We start from the raw sequence: 20,517 nt of genomic DNA, 5'->3' as shown, positions 1-20,517 counted from the left end.
CAACAGCTTCCATCGCCTCCCCTAGGTCGACTCAGCCTCAAATGAGTACCTGGTGCGGTGTGTAAACATCGCTACTGGGGAGACAAAGGCAGTCGGGCGTGGTGCTGGCCACCCACCTCCTCGTGTGCCGTTCTGGCCTTCATAGGTGCTCACTAACAGCACTTCCCCCTTCAGTCTGCGAAGGTTATACGGGGATGTTTTTTTTGTGTGTGTGTGTATACGGGGATTTGCGTGCGTAAGATAGCGGCTGCACGGCGGTTAGCGCACTGCCCTACGAACCCGGCAACGTGTTTAATTATCACTTGCAGCCAGCATCGGTGACATATCAAAACTGATCCTGGGCCTCTCCTTGGTCAACTTTGCCTGAATTGAGTACCTGGTGCAGCGTGTCAAACCTCGGCACTTGGGAAACAAGGTGGCCGGCGTGGTACTGGCCACACCACTACCACCTCGTGAGCCACGTCGTCAATGACAGGCACTCGATAACAACCCCGGCATTGCATTGAGGCTACGTGGGAGATCTGAGCCTCGTGTATGCGTGCGTGCGCCGCTAAAATTCCCTATGTGCGCGCTGTGCAGTGGCGGCTCGATGTACAATCTCTACGCGGAGGAGGAGGAGGAGGAGGAGGATGCCGAGGAGTCCCCCTCGGTGGAGCAGCTGCAGGAGAACGCGCTCACCATGAGCAAGATGAGCATGCTCCGCAACCACATGAGCCTCGCCAAGAAGGTCGTGGACACTTTCCTCTCGCGCGGTCGGCACTGTCGTTGCGTCGCTATCTGGTCGTTTGTTTAGAATGTCATGTGCTTTATTCAAAAGCATTTCTATTCTGTCTTATTTTCAACAACGTTACACAACAGTGAATGGAACCGGACGGCACATTTCATGAAAACCGATGCACAAATGGGAGATGGATTTGTTCTCCAGCTGTGATCTGGTCGTCATGTGTCGGTGTAATATATATGCTCATGTTGCCCACTCGCCATTCTCGGTTGCCGGTGTGAACTGAGGTGTTTCACTATAAACTAAGTCAATGTATGGGTGAAGGGGGCAGCTGCTATGTCGTAATGGTGAATGCACAAGACTTGCAATCCAGGATTCCATCTTCTGGGATGGCAGTCTGGTTTATACGTTTGCACGTGCCAATCGGTGCATTCCTGAATACAGTTACACTCTGATCGCTTAAAGGTTCCTGACTTTCTGAACTGGTTATCGATTTTGAAACAAGTTTACCTTCTTTCATTTAACAACCCTCATTAAAACGGAGGAGTTATAAAAAACTGTGGTTGTCTTTGCAGCCCAAGAAAGGCATTCCCAAGCTGCAGCCGCGGCCTCCGTCGTCTCTGCGCTCCATTGGCGGGATCTGCGCCTCCCGCAGCCGTCAACGTCTGCGTGCCTTCCCGCAGTTAAGCCAGTCGCCGGGCCGCCCCCATTGCCTACCGCCGCTCTGCGGCTCAAACGCCGAGAGCTCCGAGCAACCGACGGCATCGATGCATCTCCCGGGCAGCCCGGTCACCAGGGTACCATCGCGCACGGTGCCACCGCCGCCGACTGTGCTGACGACCAACCCGTTAGCGTTCTGCTCCCCCTATATCAACGGCATATCTTCCGTCATGCCGGAGGGTGGTCCGCACCTGACGTCCAGCCTGCTCACCACCGGCGTGTTTGCTGGAGGTTTCCACCCAGCAGTTGGGCAGGTGTCCGGCGGGCAGCGTGCGCGCGCCCCGACGACCGACCATCAGAAGGCCGCTGCCACCACGGGCCACGCCACCATCCTGTCCTCGTTCAGCCCTCTCCCCGCCATCTCAAACGGAGCTGCCCTCTTCAGCGGCGGAAACTTTGCGGCCAACGCCTTGACGGGTGCGGCCTTTGACGCGATTGTCCGTTCTGAGGGCTTGCGCGGCGCCACCGGTGGCAGCTTGTCCGTGGGGGCAGACGTTCTGGAAAACAAACAGAGTCCCATTGCCTTGCCGGGCTACGTGCCAGCCCTGGAGGGTGTGGCCGTGCCGGGCAGAGGCGAGGCGGGCGCTGCCGGCGGTGCACCGGCGGTGCCGCCTTCTGACGGAACCCTGGGTTCGACTCACGAGGACTTGGCTTCCGAGACTCACTTGCTGATGCACGAAGCAGGGGGCAGTCTGTTCAACAACTCGCATGTCGCTGGCTCCTACGCGCTCTCTGCGGCCGACATTTGGCCCGCGTACTCGCTTTTTCCGCAACTCGAAGTTGGCGGCGTTCTGCCGGGGATGGGCCCCTCAGCGTTCTGCATCCCGCCGAGCGCCGAGAAGGACGCGACCGCGGTGAACGCCGACGCCGCGCCGGAACACCTCGTCGCGACGGAGGAATTCGCGAAACTCGCCGACCAAATGGAGAGGATGGACATCTCCAGGGCGGCGGTGGCGGCGACGGCCGCCCGCGCCGCGGAGAGCAGGGAGTCTGCGTACAAAGCGGAAGTCGCCGAGACCGTCGAGGCTCTGGAACGGCTGATGATCCCGGAGGAGGGCAGCGACCTCGACGACGCAAGGCTCGACACGAAGTGGGAGCTCGTCGTGGGGGCGGAGAGCGGCGGCGAGTCCCTGCGCTCGCGGGCCTCGCACGGCGCCACCAGGCAGCCGAAAGGCAACCGCGGCGGCGCCGGTTACGACGACCTCTCCGAGTCGACGAAGACCCTCAAGAGGCTGAAGCGGTCGGCGGGGGAGCCTCCGAGGGCCGCCAAGAGCGGGGCGGCTCGGACCGCGCCGTTTGCCGGGGGGCGTGGCGCTCCGCCCGTGCCGCTCCTCAAGCCGCTGCTGGTGCCGTCCCCGCGCCGCCGTGCCGCAAGGCTGCCCCACGACGGCCTCGGACCGCCGTCCCCCATGGGGGCGAGCAACCTGCGCCCGCCGGCTCAGACGAAAAGGGTCCTGCTGCCTTCGCCGATGGACCCCGGTGCCTTTCAGAAAAACTTTGGCGGAGCCGGCAAGCCGGGCAGGATGGTGTCGGCAGGTGAGTTCCGCGCCGCCCCGCGCGTCTCCGAAAAAGGGGGGTCGAACCTTCCTCGTCTCCTCTGAACCGCCTCTCTCGCGCAATGTGTCCATAGTCGCTCATGTCGGCCTCGTCGCGCAGTGTTGTTATTTGAGGAATGTAACGGGAGCGCGCCGTCGGCGATATCGTCGGCCTCGGTTAACTCCCAAGCCGCCGTCACGTTTCAACGGTCCAGCCGCTGCGCAGCAGCTCGTGTGCACGCAGACGGCTCTCCACAGATGCATCACGTGGACATGAAACGTTTACCAAGAAATTGATATGCGTACCATTAGCATTCATTTTGCACAACTCGTAATAATAATAAGCTTAAGAATTGATTATTATAATCAATATGGTTCCATTTGCCTCGTGTTTCTGTGTTAGGGTGGTTAAAATTGGTTTCAACCCAGAGGTCGCTGGCTTGGTTGAACCTCCCGGCCTGGGCAAATCTCCCCCGCCTTCACCCAGCAGTGTAATTGGGTTCAACCGCGGGAAGTCAAACAACAGGTCGTCTACGGTGGGGTAAAGTGTGGGTATTCCAAGCGCTCCCTGCTCGTATTCCACTGGAATCGATGACCGATTGCTGCCTTTCGTAATCCCTACCCAATCCGATTGTCGTTTAACCACCCTAGTGCACGTGTGACGATTCGGCGACTAAAAATCCGCTGTGACGTTCACGGCACGGGCATTGAGTCGTGCATGCGCGTGCTTGTCGATTATTTAAGAAGATCTCGTCTGTAAACTAACGGAAGAAACAATGCAGAGGAAATGAGACGGGCGGCATGAATGAGATAAGGAATCCAATCAATTCCCCCCTCACCGTCATGGAAAGGGGAGGGTTGCCACATGCGCCGCTAATGTCCGGTTGCCAGCGGTGCCGGGGGGGGGGCGCCACTGGGCCTTGTGGGGAAGGTTGCGAAGGTAAATGTCGTTTCGCTGGTTATTAACGCTCACCAGCCTGGTGGTGCTGCTCCACCCTGCAGCGAACCTCGCCCTTAGATGGCTCTTCCGAAGTAGTTGTGCTGTGCGACGCTGCTGCTTAACCTTCCTCGGAACGAGCCACCCATGTCCCCCACGTGTTTCCTTCAACAATTTTATGCAAATCCCCCCCCCCCCACACCCTTTTATCTTCCTTTTGAATTGCCGCCTTTAATTGTCAGTTACTGCAGGTGTTCCAATTTTCCTCCCAAAGTAAATGATTGGCTTCCTTACTCAAAATGAGCATTGAGGCGGTGCTCCCGCCTCCTTTTTACTGCCCTGAGCCAGTGGGTGGAAACTCCGCATTCCCATGACAGGTGCAAGTGTGTTTGTGTGCAGGCGCTAAATGGATCGCCGAGTCGTGAGATTGTGAGAGACGGTGCTGCGTCACGCATGGCGTGACGCCGGCATGTGCTGACTCGGCCTTAAATTGCATCACGGCGATTTAAGGGATTGTTACGATCGGGGGCCAGCAAACAAAATAAAAAAAAGCAAATGTGATTTCTCCATCGTTATCGTCGGCCGCAGTCAATGCACCGCTGGGTGAAGGCCCCTCCGCGAGTCGTCGCCGTCTCTCGCGGACCTGTGATGTTAACGAACGCGCACCCCGTCACCTGCAACGGAGCTGAATTCATCGCTCGCTTTTCACAGAGGACGTCTTCCCGAACCCGTTCCCTCCTCTTGCCGCCACTGCCCGTATTCTTGCCCGCCGGCCATCGCGCCTCTTTACCGCGACACGTCCACGCCCCGGTCCCGCCGACTTTTCTTGACGGTTAAAATTCTGCTTTCAGCCTGCGTGCCTTCTCCAATCCGCGTATCTCCTCCTCTTGTCTCTCAGTGCAACCCAAGCAACGAATACCTTGCCGAAATTACAAATAGTATATTCCGAGTTGCACGATTGATCGCGCGCATTCGTGCGAGCGCAAGACTTTATTCTTGAAATCGTCCCTCTGATTGCACCGCCGCACAGCTATTTGCTCCCACGTCACGTCGCGGTTGCTCTCCTGGCCGCCGCCGGTCACCTAAACGGGCCCGAGATTGGCAGAGTCGGACGTTCGACGGCCCGCGTGGCTCTCGTGGCCCTAAAATGTGATGAATTCTGCCCAAATTCAATTTCTGACCCGGTCAGTGCTCGCGCGTGTGCGTGTGCGTGCGTGTGTGCTTGCGTGTGTGCTTGTGCGTGCGCGTGCCTGGGGAGCGATGTCGCACCGTGTTACGTGGCGACCAGTGTTCAATTCTCCCGCTCGCGACCAATAACATGGGGTAGCATTTGAATCGGTCCTGTGCACCTGCTCAAGGTCGACTCGGCATTAATAGAGTACCTGCTGCTGTGTGTAAACGTCAGCACTGGGGACGCGAAGACGGCCGGGCGTGGCATTAGCCAGTCGGCCTCCTTGGGTGCTGTGCCGGCTAACAGTGACGGTGACCAGGGTTTGGCCGACAACCGTGACTCCCCTCCCCCCCCCCCCACGCTTGTACCACGCAGGCAAGAAGGTGGTGGGCGCGCATGCCAGGCCGAGCAGCGGCTCGGAGGGCAACCGCGCCGCGGCAGCCGGCGCCGTGCCGTCATGCAGTGGTAGCGGCAGCAGCAGCAGAAGCAGCAGCAGAGACGTGCGTCTGCTAGCGCGCCTGTCGTCGCGCGACCGCCTCCTGCCGCAAGTCAGTTCGGTGGCTCGAGCCTCGACGCCCGACCTGCTGCACCGCCGCGGGGCTGAGACAACGACGGCGGCGGCGGCGGCGGCGGCGGCGTCCGTCTCTTCCTGTGCCGGCGGGGCCGCAGCCTACGTGAGCTCGCACGGCGTGACGCCCTTGCCGGGCCTCCGGACGGATCGTAGATCCTAGGTCGCGGCCCGTGTCCGCTCACCCCCCCCCCCCCCCCCCCCCGCTGTCTGACAGAGTTGTACGGGAGCCGCAATGTGGCGATACGATGTTTGATGCAAGGTCCAGGATGATCGTGATATCATTGCTCTTTCTTATTAATATTTTAATTCCTGACATCAACATCTCTATGTTTTGACAAGATATTTATGAAATAACAAACACAGTCATTGAAGGTCTAAATACATCGGAACTTAAGTATGCTTGGATGAATGTAGTAATTAATTTAACTGGATAAATATTGTGCAAATGACAGTGTGTGTGTGTGCAGTAAAAGCATCACAGTTTGTAAAGTTACAATGATTAGAAGATTTTAGGCAGGCTAATGTTGAGTGCACTGCAGTTAAATAACTTTGTAAGTAATCTCTATTCGGACTGGAAGCATGGCAAAGTACACAAATGATAGAAATGCGAAATACCATTACAGACTTATGGCAAACGGAAATCGCGGTAATCGTCACGTAGTGAAACGTTACATCACAGACACTGTTAGCGGTTTAACCGTGAATGTGGAAGGAATGGTGGGCGTATAGATTTGGTCAGGGCGTCACTTGTGATCCCTGAAATTTTGCAGGCTCCGTTCGTCTTTACCGACGACGGCGTTGTCTGGGGTTGTAATCCTGACGCAGTGTGAACAGGGGACACGTGTTGTCCGTTGTGGTCGGAGAGGGATCGCGCTGTCCACCTGGCATGCAGCGGAGAGGCCGCGATTCACGCGGAAGTAGCCAGCGCGCATTCTCCGTTCGTTCCCCGTGTAGCAGGGGAGCGCGTAGCATTTTGCCTCCTCGCTCAATAATTCACGATTTCATATTTTAACAAGGCTGCCATTTTAATAATGCATGATTGCGAGCTGTCGGTGAAAATGCAATGGACAAAATCAAACGGACGCTTCATACTCCCCGGGATTTGTTTGCCGAAGGAAGGAAGCCGAGATGGTTTTTGCGTGGATGTTGCGGCGCGTTAGCCGTCTCTGCGTACCGTGTGAACCGCCGTCTCTGCGTGCCCCTCTCCGTGCGCGTGCAGTCTCTTAATGGTGCTCGCTGCTCGGAACCTTGCTCTCCACAGGCCGAAGAATCAGGTATTTCACTTAACCCCCGCGAGCCGATGCAATCGCTTAGCCGTATTGGCGCTCGCCTGCACTAAAACACTTTCTGCCAATGGCAGGGAAAGAGCTACGATCGCGTGATGGCGGAGCGGAAGAAGTCTCTGCCGCTCTACCCGAGCGTCGACGTTGGGTTTGTCAAATCCGTTTAAATCAGCAGCCGATTGATTTCTGGGCGCTGGGTGTTAAATCCGCCGGGTGTCGCCTCCCCATTAACCGAAACCCGACGCGGCTTTCATGTTCGCGCTGAAAATCCAGCTTGTTTCTCGCAAGTGCTGATTCGGCGGAACGGTACGTGAGACGCAAGCTCATTCGAGTCCGCAAAATGGAACTGCAGAGTTCCAAGTCTCAGAGTTGTCGTTTGACCAGGCGAGAACTCTGGAGACCTTGGATAGTCTCGTGCGCTCGAGTGATCCGGTTCATCAAGAGGGCAGAAATCAATAAGAGGATGAAAGAAAGTGCAACAATGAGGCAAACAGAAATAGGAGCACACACGACAAAACAGAGATCAGCACAAGAATGGCCCAAATAGAATTTTAAGACCTCTCTCTATGCGAGGTACTTATGCTGCAATTGCCCGATTCAGCACGACCGTTGAATTGCGCGCTGCCGCTTTTTTCAGCGGCGTGGATAAAAGCCGCGGCTGCAACTAAATCAATCGGTTACCTTGCAATCTCGCGCAAAAAATAACAACCCGCTGCCGCCGCTGCTCATCTCCTCCCAGTCGCATCTTCTCCCCATGCTTCCCTTAAACTGAGCTCATGCGTCGCTGCTCCTGGGCGTGATTAACGGTCGAGGAGCGTGCTGCGATTGCGCGCGCATGCGCTCGCGCTACGGCGTGTCAAATTACAAATCAGCGCGGCGCCTCACGTCATCGCCGGCTGCGTGGCTTTTTAATGTCGGCCACGTCTGTGGCGTTGGGGTCCGGTTATTCTGTTCGCCACTGAATTATAAGGCCTCACCCCCCCCCACGGTATGCGGGTCGTAGGGTTTTTTTTAACCTTTACCGCGCTGGTCACATGTCGGAGGATAGTACAGTATAATAATGGACTTTGCTGCACTGCCATCTGTTGCCCATAATGTTGCCTGCAGCATCCTACAAACACCCACGTTCTACACGCTCGGTGCCCATCGGGTGATTTGGTCCAAGGCAAACTCTTCACGGATTTCCCTGAAATGTAGAATCAGAATCGCGCTGACCCTACTGTGGCCATGGATTTTAAGAAACTCTGGTCATATTCATCCAAATCCTCCCCCCCTCCACCCGGCACGTACCCCCACTTGTCCACGTCATAGTAGATGGAGTCGTGGTCGATGGGGGCACCGTCACGCGCGGGCGTCGTATGAAGGTGGAAGCTCCCGTGTGTACCTTTATTAGATCCTCAACGTCCCCCCCGATCCCCCTCGTGTGCCCCCTCCGTCTCGTGCATGGCAGGTGGCGCGAGGTTGGTGGCGCAAACTCAGCAGCCGAAGAAGAAGGCGGCGACAAAGAGGTGCTTCTTCTGCGGTCGGAAGACGGGGCTGGCGACGAGCTACGAGTGCAGGCAAGCCACCCCGGTCGCTCACCCCGCACCGCACCCACCGAGGAGGGGGTTGTCAAAGGACAACTGGTTAACCTGTAACCCCTTCCGGAATCGGCTACCCGTTCCCTAAAAATCGGGAACTGCTCACCAATCGTTTTCTTTCTTTGTCTGGAGGGTCCTGCACTGGGATGTTTGTGCGTGAAAATAAACAACAGCTGCCATTCGCCGCGAAGTGGGGGTGACGTCACCGCGGCGCTTGTGCCAGGCTAGGTGCGCTTTGAGGCCACGTGGAGTGTCAAATGCCCGCTGGCAGGAGGTCATGGAATAGACCCAGATGCCATGGGTTTGACTTACTGAGATGACTGGCAGATGCACCCCTGTGCTCCTCACTGCCAACCTACTCCGTTTTAGCCACCCTATACTCCGCTCATTGTTGTGAGCGTCGCTCTTCTGCTATCTGCTGTTTCTGATGGGTGACTACCTCCAACTGCCCAGTAGCGTCCTTCACTTATCTCCCCCGTAGAGGCTGATCTGGACATCGCTGGTTACAGTCTTTGACAAGTCCACTCAGCTCCACATTCTTCTGTACCACATTAGTCCATCTCCCCCAGCCCGTGCCGTTCCTATTAAGCCCCCTCTATTCAGCCAAACAGAAGCTAGTTTGGCATGCAGTTGCTGGGCATGTGGGCTACATGACCCAGCCAACACAGCCTCGCCTGCAGGAGGAGCTCACTGATGGGCATGTATCCGGATCTTTCAAGTATTTGTGAGCTCCTGACACGAAAAAAAATATACACGCACATGCGTATGAACGCACAAGAGCACAGTTACTTGGTTAATCAGCAACCACGATAATCAGCCTACGGGTAATGGGGAGGTCGTTTTGTGAGTTTTACACAAGTTGATCTCATTACCCTTATGATAATCAACAATTTAGTAAACACGCTTTTGTCTTCGGAAGTATTTAATTAGTGGTCCTTTTCCTTTTGGTTTTGTTGTACAACCTGTGGGCGGCATTTCAATCGGAAGGACAGAGCAAAATGCGTAAGCGCGAGCTGCTCCACGCCGCCGCTTCGCACCGGCGTGGATGAAAGCGAGCGCCTGCAGCAAATAAATAATTGCCGTGCAATCTCGCACAAAATAACAACCCCCCGCCGCTGCTCTTCCAGTCAATCTTCTCACCCACGTTTCCCTTTTAACTGAGCTCATGCGCCACTGCACCTGGGCATGATTCATGGTCGAGGAGTGCCGCGATCTCGGGCGCTACAACGCATTCACTTATAATCAGCCTTCGTCGTAAAGTGTTAAAGATGCCCCCGGTAGTCGCTCGTCAGCTGCAAAGGGGTTATCGTTTGTCAGCATTTTCTTGGAGGCGGGAAGGGAGGGAGCTCCCGTCGAGAGGCCCAGGCCTCGCTTGCGTGAGCGAGGCTCGGCGAACGCGTTGCCTCCAGCGGCCCTTGGCAGGCAAATTATTTAACACCTCGATTGCTCTATTCACGGTTGTTCATCCATCTGGCTGACACAAGCAGAGCACCCACGTGCCACCGCATTACAGGAATTCATTCATCCTGTCGTGCAGCGAACATCGTGGCAATACGGGCGGGATAGTGCCGCTCCCTATGGTGAGGACGGGATGTCTCTCGAAGCGATCTCGGGGGTGGCTCTGTGGTATCCGCTTGCGCGGGCCATTCTTTAATGCGAAGGGGGTTCGTCTCGCGCTGCCCTGCGCGAGAGATCCGCGTGGATTCCCTCGTCTCTTGAACGACGTGGTTTGTGCCGCCGGGATGGGAATGGGGGGGGAAAGACGATGCAGTGAAAGATTAAAACAAAAATTATTCCGTCCCAGGAGCTGTTGTGGCCCGTGCGAACCTGCACATTCGTCTTGGGGCACAGCGAGCGATAGATTTCCCATGCCATCTGCCCCATCGCTTCTGCTTCATCCGTAAACAAGGCTCCTGTCAAGGAGGTCATCTCCCACACCCGCCTTACTAAACGGTCGACGAGACTCATTATTATCGGGACGTTTGACTTCTTTCACGGCAGCCACCGCTGTTACTGTTATGCTCACCATCATCTATGATCCATCCACTGCTGGATGAAGGACTTGCCAAGCCGCCGCCGCCACCACCCCTCTCCCCCCGACGATTCTTCAATACAAGCAGTCCACACCACAGTTATAATTCCATCATCCTCGCCATTAAAATGAAAAGTGAATGGGGCTTGGGCAAGACACGTGACGGCTAGAAGGGACGATGGACGACGCTTAAGAATAATAATGCAGTGGCGGCTGAGGAATGAGACGCGTCCAAGGGGACGTTTATCGCTTGTAAAGTGTTCCGAGACGTCCCAGCGCAAAGGAAGGCAGCTCTGTCAAACGCAAATCGCCACCATTATATCACTCTGGTCTAGTTCATCGGATTTACTTTCGCCGTCGCCTACCTTAACGGGGCCTGGTGTCGGCGTCGTCCGGGCTACCGCCGGCCCTCCGCTCGCGCAGATGCCCCCTCCTCACCCGTGCGATCCCCCACCCACACTCCCCCCCCCCCCCCCCCCCCCACCTCGCAGGTGCGGCAACAACTTCTGCGGCATGCACCGCTACGCGGAGGCGCACGCCTGCACCTTCGACTACAAGAGCATAGGCCGCAGGCTTCTGCTCGACAGCCACCCGGCCATCAGCGCTCCAAAGCTGCCCAAGATCTAGGTCCGGCCGGCCACTCGCCCTCCTGCTTCTCTGCCAGTGTCGAGGTCCTTCCGTTTTTTTACTTTTCTATTTTGGTGATGAAGACGTGCGCCGTTGGGTCTGCCCTCTGCCTCCCCCGCCTCCACCTCCCACCACACTCCGCCCCCACTCCCAACTGCAAACACGTCGAGGGTTCTAAACGTCGGGGGGGGGGGGGGGGGAGGGGTTCTAGAGAAGCGCACCGATTCGTCAGCTCGTGCACGCGTCAAAACCACCCCGCTGAGAGTGCGTTGCGCATAGCGGTCTCCCGAAATGCCCCGGCATCACGGGACGCTTGCTTAAAAACGAGTCGCACTCGTTTCTGAGCACGACGAGGCTGACGACAATCTCCGCAATCTCTCATGGCATTGCGGGAGGGTTGGGGTCGGGTGCGAGGCGTTGCGTGCCTGGTGGATGCCAGGAATGCCGGTGCCCATCTTCACAACTTGGGGCACCGAAGCCGGGACCGCGCAGGGATACGGTGACGATCAAATTGCACGTTAGGTTAGGGAATTGGTACGTGGAAGGAAAATGTTGTACATATTTGTTTGGCCCCCCCGCCCCCAACACGCGCCACATGCTTCCCCGATGTTCCTAGTAAGCAGAACGATGTGAGCCCGGCTGCCTCCACCCCCCCCCCCCCCCCCCCGTGGGAGATGCGTCTCCGGCGCTTTCCACTTCCAGAGCGATGATTCGGAATCCCCTAATTCGGACAGAAGCGACTGTCGCTTTCGTCCCGGCAGACAGCTGCCCTGCGCGTCGCGTGTGCGGGCGCTCGGCTCCTCACACAGCGGGGCTGCGTACAGGACATTGGTCGGAATGTCGACCCCTTCACCTTGTACACAAATTAAATAAAGATATGGGTGCTTGTGTGTGCTTGCTACACGGAGTGCGCTTTCGTTTTTGTTTTAAGACGTGATTGCAGAGGATTGCACTATTACGTGATGCTGGTTGGTTTTATTAGTACTGTTATCTTTTTCTTAACATCGTAATTTTTTATAGAACATGGAATGAGGCCTTTATCATAATAATAACAATGGTGTGATAAGTGTCGTCGTCGTCGTGTTTTCCGTTGATCTATAACTACTGTTTCGAAACGTCGTTCTTTTTTAATCTGCTATGCAGCTCTTCAGATTAATACGGATAAGTGTATACTGGCAGTGTGTGTGTGTGTGTGCATGTACGTGCTCGCAAACAGCAGTTGCCCCAAAAGTCCATTAATGCTGTAGGGGAAATCTTTGTCTCTGTGTGCATGCAATACTGGCTGTGTGCGTGTGCTTGTGTGTGCGTGGGTGTGTACTGGCCGTGTGTGCGTGCGCATGTACACGGGCTGTGCGTGCGTGAAAACTGGCCGTGTGGGTGCGCGCGTTTTGCTGGTATTGTACCCTTGTATAGGCTGACCTTTGACTGAGGGCTTATATAATTGGACTCGGTGTGTTTGCGTGAAGATCGCAAAGGTAGCCGTAAATTGGTCACTTTAGATGAAGTGAAACCGTTTATGAATAAAACATTACACCTCACTTGAAGTTGGAACGTGACTGCAATGTAAGCGGGCCGGCCGATTGGTGCGGTCTCCTCTGCGTGCATCCACACCCACGGAGAGAGAATCACCCCGGCAGCTGTGACGAGCAGAGCCGATGCAAATTCCAATTTCTAGCAACTCCCAATTGTTCTTCCTGTCTGCACCAGCTGTGTTAAACCCCCGTGATGGAATGCCAGCCCTCTAAATTGGAGTCGGTATCCAGCCTTGGCCTTGCTATTTGACGCCCCACCTGGAAATGCACTTTGGGCCAGATATTAAAACAAAAACAAAACTCCCTCGTCTCGCAGAGGGAGGAGATGTTTATGTGCAGCGGACGCCAAACCGTGCTTGCCGCTCCCGCTAATGAAGTCACGGTTCCATTGGGTTTTGTTGCTGTCGTAGGTTGTGCAATACGTTCAGGGTTTTAATGCCTTTAAACCGCGGAGCATAGAGACGCCTCCGTGCAGCTCCCGTTGGTACAGCGACACCGAGGCCCGCCACGGCCGCTGTGGCCTCGAGGAGAGCGGTGCACTGGGCTTGCGATCCAGAGGTCGCCGGTTCGATCCCGAGACTTCGGCGCGGCAGTTGAAACGATAGTGGGGGGTGGGGTGGGGGGGGCTAGCATCTGAAATCCCGCCGACCCCTACGACCTCTTTCCACACAGCGGAGCAGACGGGCGCACCGCGGTCTACGACCGGCAGGTCAACCGCGCGTGGCGGGGAAAAAAAGCGTGTGCACGCCCGCCCCTTAACCACACGTCCGGTCAACGTGACGGAGTCCGCCGAACACCCTCTCGAATTGGCGTGAGCCGGGCAGTCGGTCGCTCGGTAGGGTCAAGGGAAGCTCGCGTGGGTGAATGTCACCCGGGCCTGCCCGTGCCTCCGACGCTGCGCTTGGCGAGTCGTTGCTCCGCTCTGCATAAAGCATTGACCCGTGATGTTGGTGTCCACTGTGAGTTCTGTTAGGTGCACGCTCTAGTGCCATCGCGCCCACTCAAATGCATGCATGCGTGGTGTGGGTGCCGGTTACGCCCTCGCGTTCGTTGGCTGGGCACTCCCGTCATTCGTGACTTGAACGCTCCCTGATCTGGCGTCGCGAGTTTGTCGGCGCGCGCGTTATCTCGACACCCCCCCCCCCCCCCGGGGGAGGGGGTGGGGGGGGGCGTCGCTAACGCCGACGCAAATCGTTTGATTTTGCTCCCGGAGAGGCCTCGAGTATCGCCCGTCGCTCGGCAGCTAACCCGGCTGACCTGTGCGCGCGGTCACGTCCAGTGGCGCGCCCAAGCGTGTTTTACGTGTCGCGCGCTCTTGAGCTCGTCGCACAGGTGTCTTGGGCGGAGAGGCACCCACCCGTTTAGTTGACGCGGCCGGGAGCATTCGCGTGGGGATTGGCCGCGTCGCCGCTCCCGGCCTCGGCGCCCACGGCTTGCTCCGAAGTGACAGGTGGGAGTAAGACAAATGGGTCTGCTCTTTCGGGAAGGCCATTTCGGCGACATGGCGTTAAAGCCACGACCCCCCCCCCGCACCCATCCCCTCCCCGCTTGGGTCACCGCACCCAAGGCTGCCGGGGTTGGTGGAGGAGGGGGGATCGAATCGATGGTGCGAGTCGAGGTGCTGTCACGAGCTGCCCGGGAGGTCGGCACAGCGGCGCGTCAGCTCCCCCAGAGAGCCGTGCCCGCCCAATTTAATATCTTTATTAATAACGTTGCTTTAATCTTTAATTGAATCGGACTGGGAACAAAGTACAGTTATTGGCTCTCAAGGTTAAAATGTGGCCCCGTGGATTTTTGTTTCTTTCGAATTGACGCAAGAGTTGATCGGGGTCCTCTCCACGTTTTCCAGAGGTCGCCTGCCTCGCGCTTCCTCGAGCGTCCCAAATTCCAGCGCTCGCGACCGCACGCACCCGACGATTGATAAAAACGCCGCCTGACAAGAGCGAGCGTGCAACCAAATCGAGATGGGGGCTTTTTCGTCCATGTGTGCGACTGTGTGTGTGTATATATAGGCGTGCGTTTCGTACGGCGGGGAGATCAGATTGGGATTAATCGCCACCCTGCGTGGTGTGCGGGACGTGTCCAGCGATCATCGGGGTGCATGCAGTTGCACAACAGCTTGGCGATTTTATCGCGAGCGCGCCCAATGTGAGCGCGGAAATGTGCGGCGTGGCGGGTCGCGAGGACTGGAGTTTGGAAACCCCGCTGATGTACGGATGAACCGAGCGTTTTGATGAATGGGCCCCTCTCTCGCCCGTGGTGGGCTCCCCAGGGCCTACGCCTGCTCCGCTTTGCATCACATTTCTTAGTGAAGCCTCGACACCAATTATCTCCACGCGCGGCGGCTCCTCAAGCCGCCAGTGTCCTAACCCCGTTGCTCGCCTCTCACACCGTGGGCCTGATTTTGTTAATTCTCTTCTTCTCCCACCGTTGGTGTGAAATTAGCTCTCGCACAATTCCCCAGACACCCCCCCCCCCCCCTGATTCACGTATCGGTGAATTTTACTACGTCTAGTCACATCTTTTGGAGGAAACGTGCTGGGGGGGGAAGGAGGAGCGAGACTACGCGTTGACGTTGAAATTTTGTCCGTGGCTGCACGCGTCGGACCCAGCGCGCGATCCCAAGTTTGCTGCCGTTTCTCTTCCACCGCTTGCGATGGGGTGCCACGCAGAGGGATGTCCATGACGGATGGTGAAGAGCGGTTGTCGAGCACCGTTTGTGTTTGGGGCGCAAGGCTATCGCAAAGGACCGGTGTAGCCTGCCTGTGTGGCGGGGGGGGGGTTGAGCGATCTTGCCCGTGTGTAATTTGAATTGAGCAAAGTGCGCTGTCGTTTTTTTTGCCCCCTTAAGGCAAACTTTGGGACGCGATGCCGGCAGCGGTGGCGAGCGTGCAGTGTCGGTAGCAGCGGTGGCGAGCGCGCAGTGTCGGTAGCAGCGGTGGCGAGCGCGCAGTGTCGGTAGCAGCGGTGGCGAGCGCCCCGCGTCGGTAGCAGCGGTGGCGAGCGCGCTCGCGCCCACGTCGTTCGGGATGCCGAACCGGATCGCTTGTTTGTTCGTGGGATGGTGGGGTTTTTCGTCATTTGCGTGTCGGCAAAGTGCGACCGCCTGTTCATCAAATCTGTGTTTAATTGTGGAAAGCGGCGTCTCGTGGATGGTCGGTGTGAGAGAGGCACGAGGCAGCCTCTCGCCGACGGACTAACTCCCTCCTGTCTGGTCGTTACACCTCACCCTGGTGTGGGTAAGAACTAAGCACACAGCTTTATATGTTTGTATCTCTTTAATAGTGCTGCTTCTTTCGTTGAGACTAAATAAACAAAAATTTTAAACTGACCACGTGCGCACGTGTGTGTGTGTGATGTGATTGCACGAGCGTTGGTACATTGGTCACTTTTTTATCACTACAACCATTGGGGTGACTTCGTATTGATTATTTGGTTAACCAGGCTGGCTGTTTCATCTAATCCACGATATTCAACCACTGTAGGGTCACAGACAATACTTATCACTTGCACTGAGTAGGCACCTTTCACAGTGTCTCAAGGCGCCATGCTGCCATGCGTAAGCCCAAATGAATTATTTGCAGGTAGTGTTTTGAATTCGGATATGACGCCGGCATACTCCTCTCAAATGACGTCAGGGGGATTTTTAGCGTCCGCCCTCTAGCAGACGGCGTAGGATTTTACGGTTTAATTCACCCGTAGTATTCGTCGGGGTGGCCTGCCGGATTCGAATGTCTGCCGCAAGCGGCGTAAGCGCTACCGCTGGGCTCTGTTATGGGAGCCCGTGGTTGGAGTGGAGAATTTTAATGTATGGCTGGCGGTGACTGCTCGCTCGCCGAGTGAGTGAGTACATTAGCGCCAATTGTGGCCCACATTAGTTCACGCTGCGTGCCTCTTCCAGTCAACCCTCATTACCCAGTTCTTGTTAAAGTGGGAAGTAGGTCAGCCGCTAAGTGCGGCTCTTTTTAAGGGGACGCGTGCGCGCAAACCTCGGCTCAGAAGCCACACTCCTAAGCACCGCGCGTGCGTGCTGGGGTTGTTCAACGATCGCCGGCGAACCCGTAACTGATTTCAGGATATGCAAGTCAGGAATTGGTCTCCAATTCCAGTGGGATGTTCCTAACGAGTGCACCGATTGGCACCCTCGAGCGTACAAACCGCACGGCGGCCTAAGTCACCGCGTGGTTCATCTGCCCCCGTTTCTCCGTTCAGAGGTAAAGACGCAGCCGTGGAATTGCTCACCCACTCCCAATGCTAGCGGACGGGGCCTCCATTTCGAGCGAGCTATAGATGGAAATTGATCTACTCCATTGGTCTACTCTTCCACGCTGACCAGTCGTGTTGGGAGTACCCTTGACAACGACCATGAGATGTTTTCAACAACAGTGTAAACTAACAAAAACGTATGTGATTAGGCAAGAGGAGCCGTGATATACTGGGTGCTTTAAACAAATGTCAACGCTTACATGGGACTATCGTTTTTAATGGCAAAAGAACAGATAATACACTAACGTGATAACATGTAATGTTCATAGCTTCAAACAGTCGGAGTCTCCATTTGTTCGCCATCATTGTCAACGCGTGTCTGGAATCTTCTCCCGGTGATCTCCAGAGCCCGGAGGCAGCACATTTCTTGTGATATTGTTGCAAATTCTCATAAGTGTTTAAACAAGTTTGGAAGCACCCTGCATAATAGCCAAGGTGTGACCGTGTGAGACAAATCAAATATTGGGGCCCCACATGACCGATTTCCTCACCCTCTGAGCTGATAGTGTAGTTACTACGTCACTGGTTACTACGTCACTGGGAGGACCCATTCTTTACCCCACACCTGTGGTTTTAGTTTGCGCGCTGGGAGCGGTCATTTTATGGACAGACTCGCCCCCACCATAGGAATGTGGAATATCCACCGATGGCTCTGCGGGGCTGTGAACAGATGAACACCGATGCCACGATGCACAACGGAGCGGACAGACGGCGCTAACCATGCGAGGAAATGGAGCGATGAAATCGGCTCTCGCTTGGGAGCCGAGTGGATCGTTACATCGCTGGAGCGCGAGAGAGCGACTTCGTCGGGGCGGCCTCCATCCAGCAGCAGATTGACCACGAATGATGGCGATGGCTCGTAGAGAGAGCAGTCGCAGCAGTGCTCGCGAAAAAAAAACATCCCAATTATGCTCACTGGCCCACGTGGCGCAGAGAGGCGCTGAGTTTTAGATATCGGAGCAATCTAATTTACATGGGGACGTGGATTGAGGAGGAGAGGCATGATGTGAAGTCTGTAGGGCTCGTTCCAGAAGATGTTTGACGCCTCTATCAGCCTCCACGTGAAAATGGCTGGATCCCCCTCTCCACCGCGGGCGATGTGAGCATCGTGAACCCCTCGGGACGACTGAAGGTGACAGGGGGAGACGGGGAGGGGAGACGGCTCTGACCTTTTAGATCACAGAGGTGAGAGAGGTCTGCGATTAGCACGGTTGGCTACGTACGGTGCGAATCAAGTTCAACATACATCCAGTACATACGTATGCCGCGAGGTCTCCAGTTGCGCAACGATGGATATCTGTGAATAAGAGCTTCACAGCTCAATGCGATTCCTCTAGTTTAGATGAACATTCTGATTTTCGACGTGGACCGCGATTTAAGTTCCGTCCACGTGCTGATGCCGCTCCTCACCCACTCAGCACCACAGCCGTTCGTGCTTTCGACTCCCTGCCACGGTTCAAGGTGATTCATTTGGATGGGTTCAGTTCCGTTCAGTTTATTTTGAATGACCCCGAGCCCTGAAAGCTCCATATATCGGCTTTCACTGTCAACACAAAACAACAACAACGCCGCCGCTTCTTCCGACATACGCAACGAATCACAGTAAAAAATAAAATAAATAAACAATAGCAGCCCATGATGGTGAGAGGTGGAAGGCGGCTTGGGGTGGCCTTCATCCAGCATTGGGTCGGCCCATGACCACCACGGTCACTGCTGCTGCTGCGGTGGTGGTGGCGCGTTACCAGCGCGACGAGCGGGCGCGGGAGACATCGCTCCCCGCCGATGTTGCAATTGGATAACGAATTGACCCCAGAGCCGGCTTACGTCTTTAATCCTCGCGGCGGCCGCGGTACCCAAGTGCCCCCCCCCCTTCCCCACCCCCGCCAGTCATCTCTCTAGCCCCACCTCGCCTATCTAATTATTAACGCGGTGCGCGCGCGCGTGCCTTAATTAGCGCCGCTAATTATTTCCTCGCGTGCACCCTGGGGCGCTGACGCGGGCACCGAGCGGTCGGCCGCGTTCGCCGCCTGTTTTTTTGTTTTGCAGAGGGTCGCGGTTCGAGTCCGGTAGGCCCGACCCACGTGGTTAACGCCGAGGTCGCCTTGACCTTGAAATAGGACACGCCGGGCTGCTTCTCGTGGGCGTCAAAGACCCCCCCCCCGCCCCCCGGCGGTGTCATTAGAAAGAGGGGGCGCTCATTGAGTTGTCGCCGAGGTAACGCGCGCGCACCTCCGCCCCGCTCGCTGATTATTATTATCATAATTGTAATATAATCTCGTGTTCATAATGAATTCCTCTGTCGGAGTCATCACAAGCAATTGATTAGAAGGATGGCTGCCAATCGACGCTCGCGGCATAGCCACGAGTCTGTGGGTGGAGTGCAGCGGTGGAGCGCATCGCGCTGCTGCAACAAACGCGGCCAACTTGAGTCCCGATTCCCGAACACGGCCAACACGTAAACCCAAGATATCTCACTTGTCCGAACCACCTTAGCGGTCAGTGCGATGTCTCCGTAGTCTGCACGTGTTCTCTAATGCGGGTGTTGCTCTTCCCGACTCTCGGTGTTAATGCCACTTAACTCGCATCTGCCCATGCGTCCGTGTGTGCGCGACATTATTGTGGCCTGTTGAGATGATATCAGAAATCATCTCCATTGCCCCCCCCCCCCCACCGCCACCGTCCCCACCGCCGCCTCTCTCATCCATCCCGCACACCACACGCGATCTCGAATGACACTTTCTAATTTGCAGGGGGACGGCGTGGTGGTTTAATATCCTGGCAGTGGACAGATCCTGTTGTGATGGAGCCGGGCGCGCGGGGGTTATGAATGACTGTTAGGCAGATTATGCCTCTCCTGCTGCACCCACACGGAATGCGCCAATTTTGGAGATAAAGGAGCCGTGGATTCGTCGGTGTCCACCTCAAACAACACGGGGCTCAGCGGCCGAGCCAGCGGCTCGCGATCGGAAGGTTATGAGTTCAAATCGTGGTTGGGGGATGCGGGGGGGTAGGAGTTGACTCAACCCATCATCGCTCCCTCCGTGGTCGATTAGAAGAGTACCACTCTGTGGAGAAGATCAAAAGTGGTGGTGGTGCTGTTTCACACACGTCGGCTTTCGCGACCAATATTATCCATTCACAATAAAGCTGTCTTCGGTTATATCGCGACTGGCCACCGCCACCATGCGAATGTGAAATTTACACCGCTGGCTCAGGACTGTGAGTCGAGGATGGACACGAATGATCAGGAATTATATTCACGTGATATTCGCAAAGCGCGCTCACTTGTCGCAAGTTCGAATCCTGGTCGACTTGACAGACCAATAATCAACCCGCGGGGTGGTAAACTTAGTCCGTGAGTTCGTTTCGCAATCTTGGGCCGACGCAACCTCGTGCATGAGCACCGTCATAGCTTTCATCAAAGCTAAAGGCGCAGCCCTGCAAGTGCTTGGTCATGCCACTGTTAGCGGAAGGTCCTTAGAAATATATAACCCCCCTCCCCACCCTTAGAGGGTATTTTGTCTCCTCTTCCACGATGGTAA

General features: G+C 56.1%; 1 protein-coding gene across 1 annotated transcript in view; it reads left to right on the top strand.

The window, feature by feature from the left end:
• The window catches only part of LOC116951052 (uncharacterized), a 32,281-nt gene extending 16,241 nt beyond the window's left edge, over positions 1 to 16,040 (top strand). The window contains exons 5-10 of the mRNA XM_032969407.2: positions 580 to 727; positions 1,297 to 2,977; positions 5,460 to 5,758; positions 6,875 to 6,929; positions 8,389 to 8,497; positions 11,042 to 16,040. Of these exons, the coding sequence (XP_032825298.2) occupies positions 580 to 727; positions 1,297 to 2,977; positions 5,460 to 5,758; positions 6,875 to 6,929; positions 8,389 to 8,497; positions 11,042 to 11,177 (2,428 nt within the window). The 3' untranslated portion in view covers positions 11,178 to 16,040. The remainder of the gene's footprint in view (positions 1 to 579; positions 728 to 1,296; positions 2,978 to 5,459; positions 5,759 to 6,874; positions 6,930 to 8,388; positions 8,498 to 11,041) is intronic.
• Positions 16,041 to 20,517: the final 4,477 nt, after the last annotated feature.

Source organism: Petromyzon marinus, chromosome 41 (assembly GCF_048934315.1).
Source record: "Petromyzon marinus isolate PM22_M1 ecotype Great Lakes invasive population chromosome 41, UKy_Petmar_22M1.pri1.0, whole genome shotgun sequence".
Taxonomy (NCBI): domain Eukaryota; kingdom Metazoa; phylum Chordata; class Hyperoartia; order Petromyzontiformes; family Petromyzontidae; genus Petromyzon; species Petromyzon marinus.
Note: the sequence above shows the minus strand (reverse complement) of the source record. Positions and strands in the feature narration are given on the sequence as shown.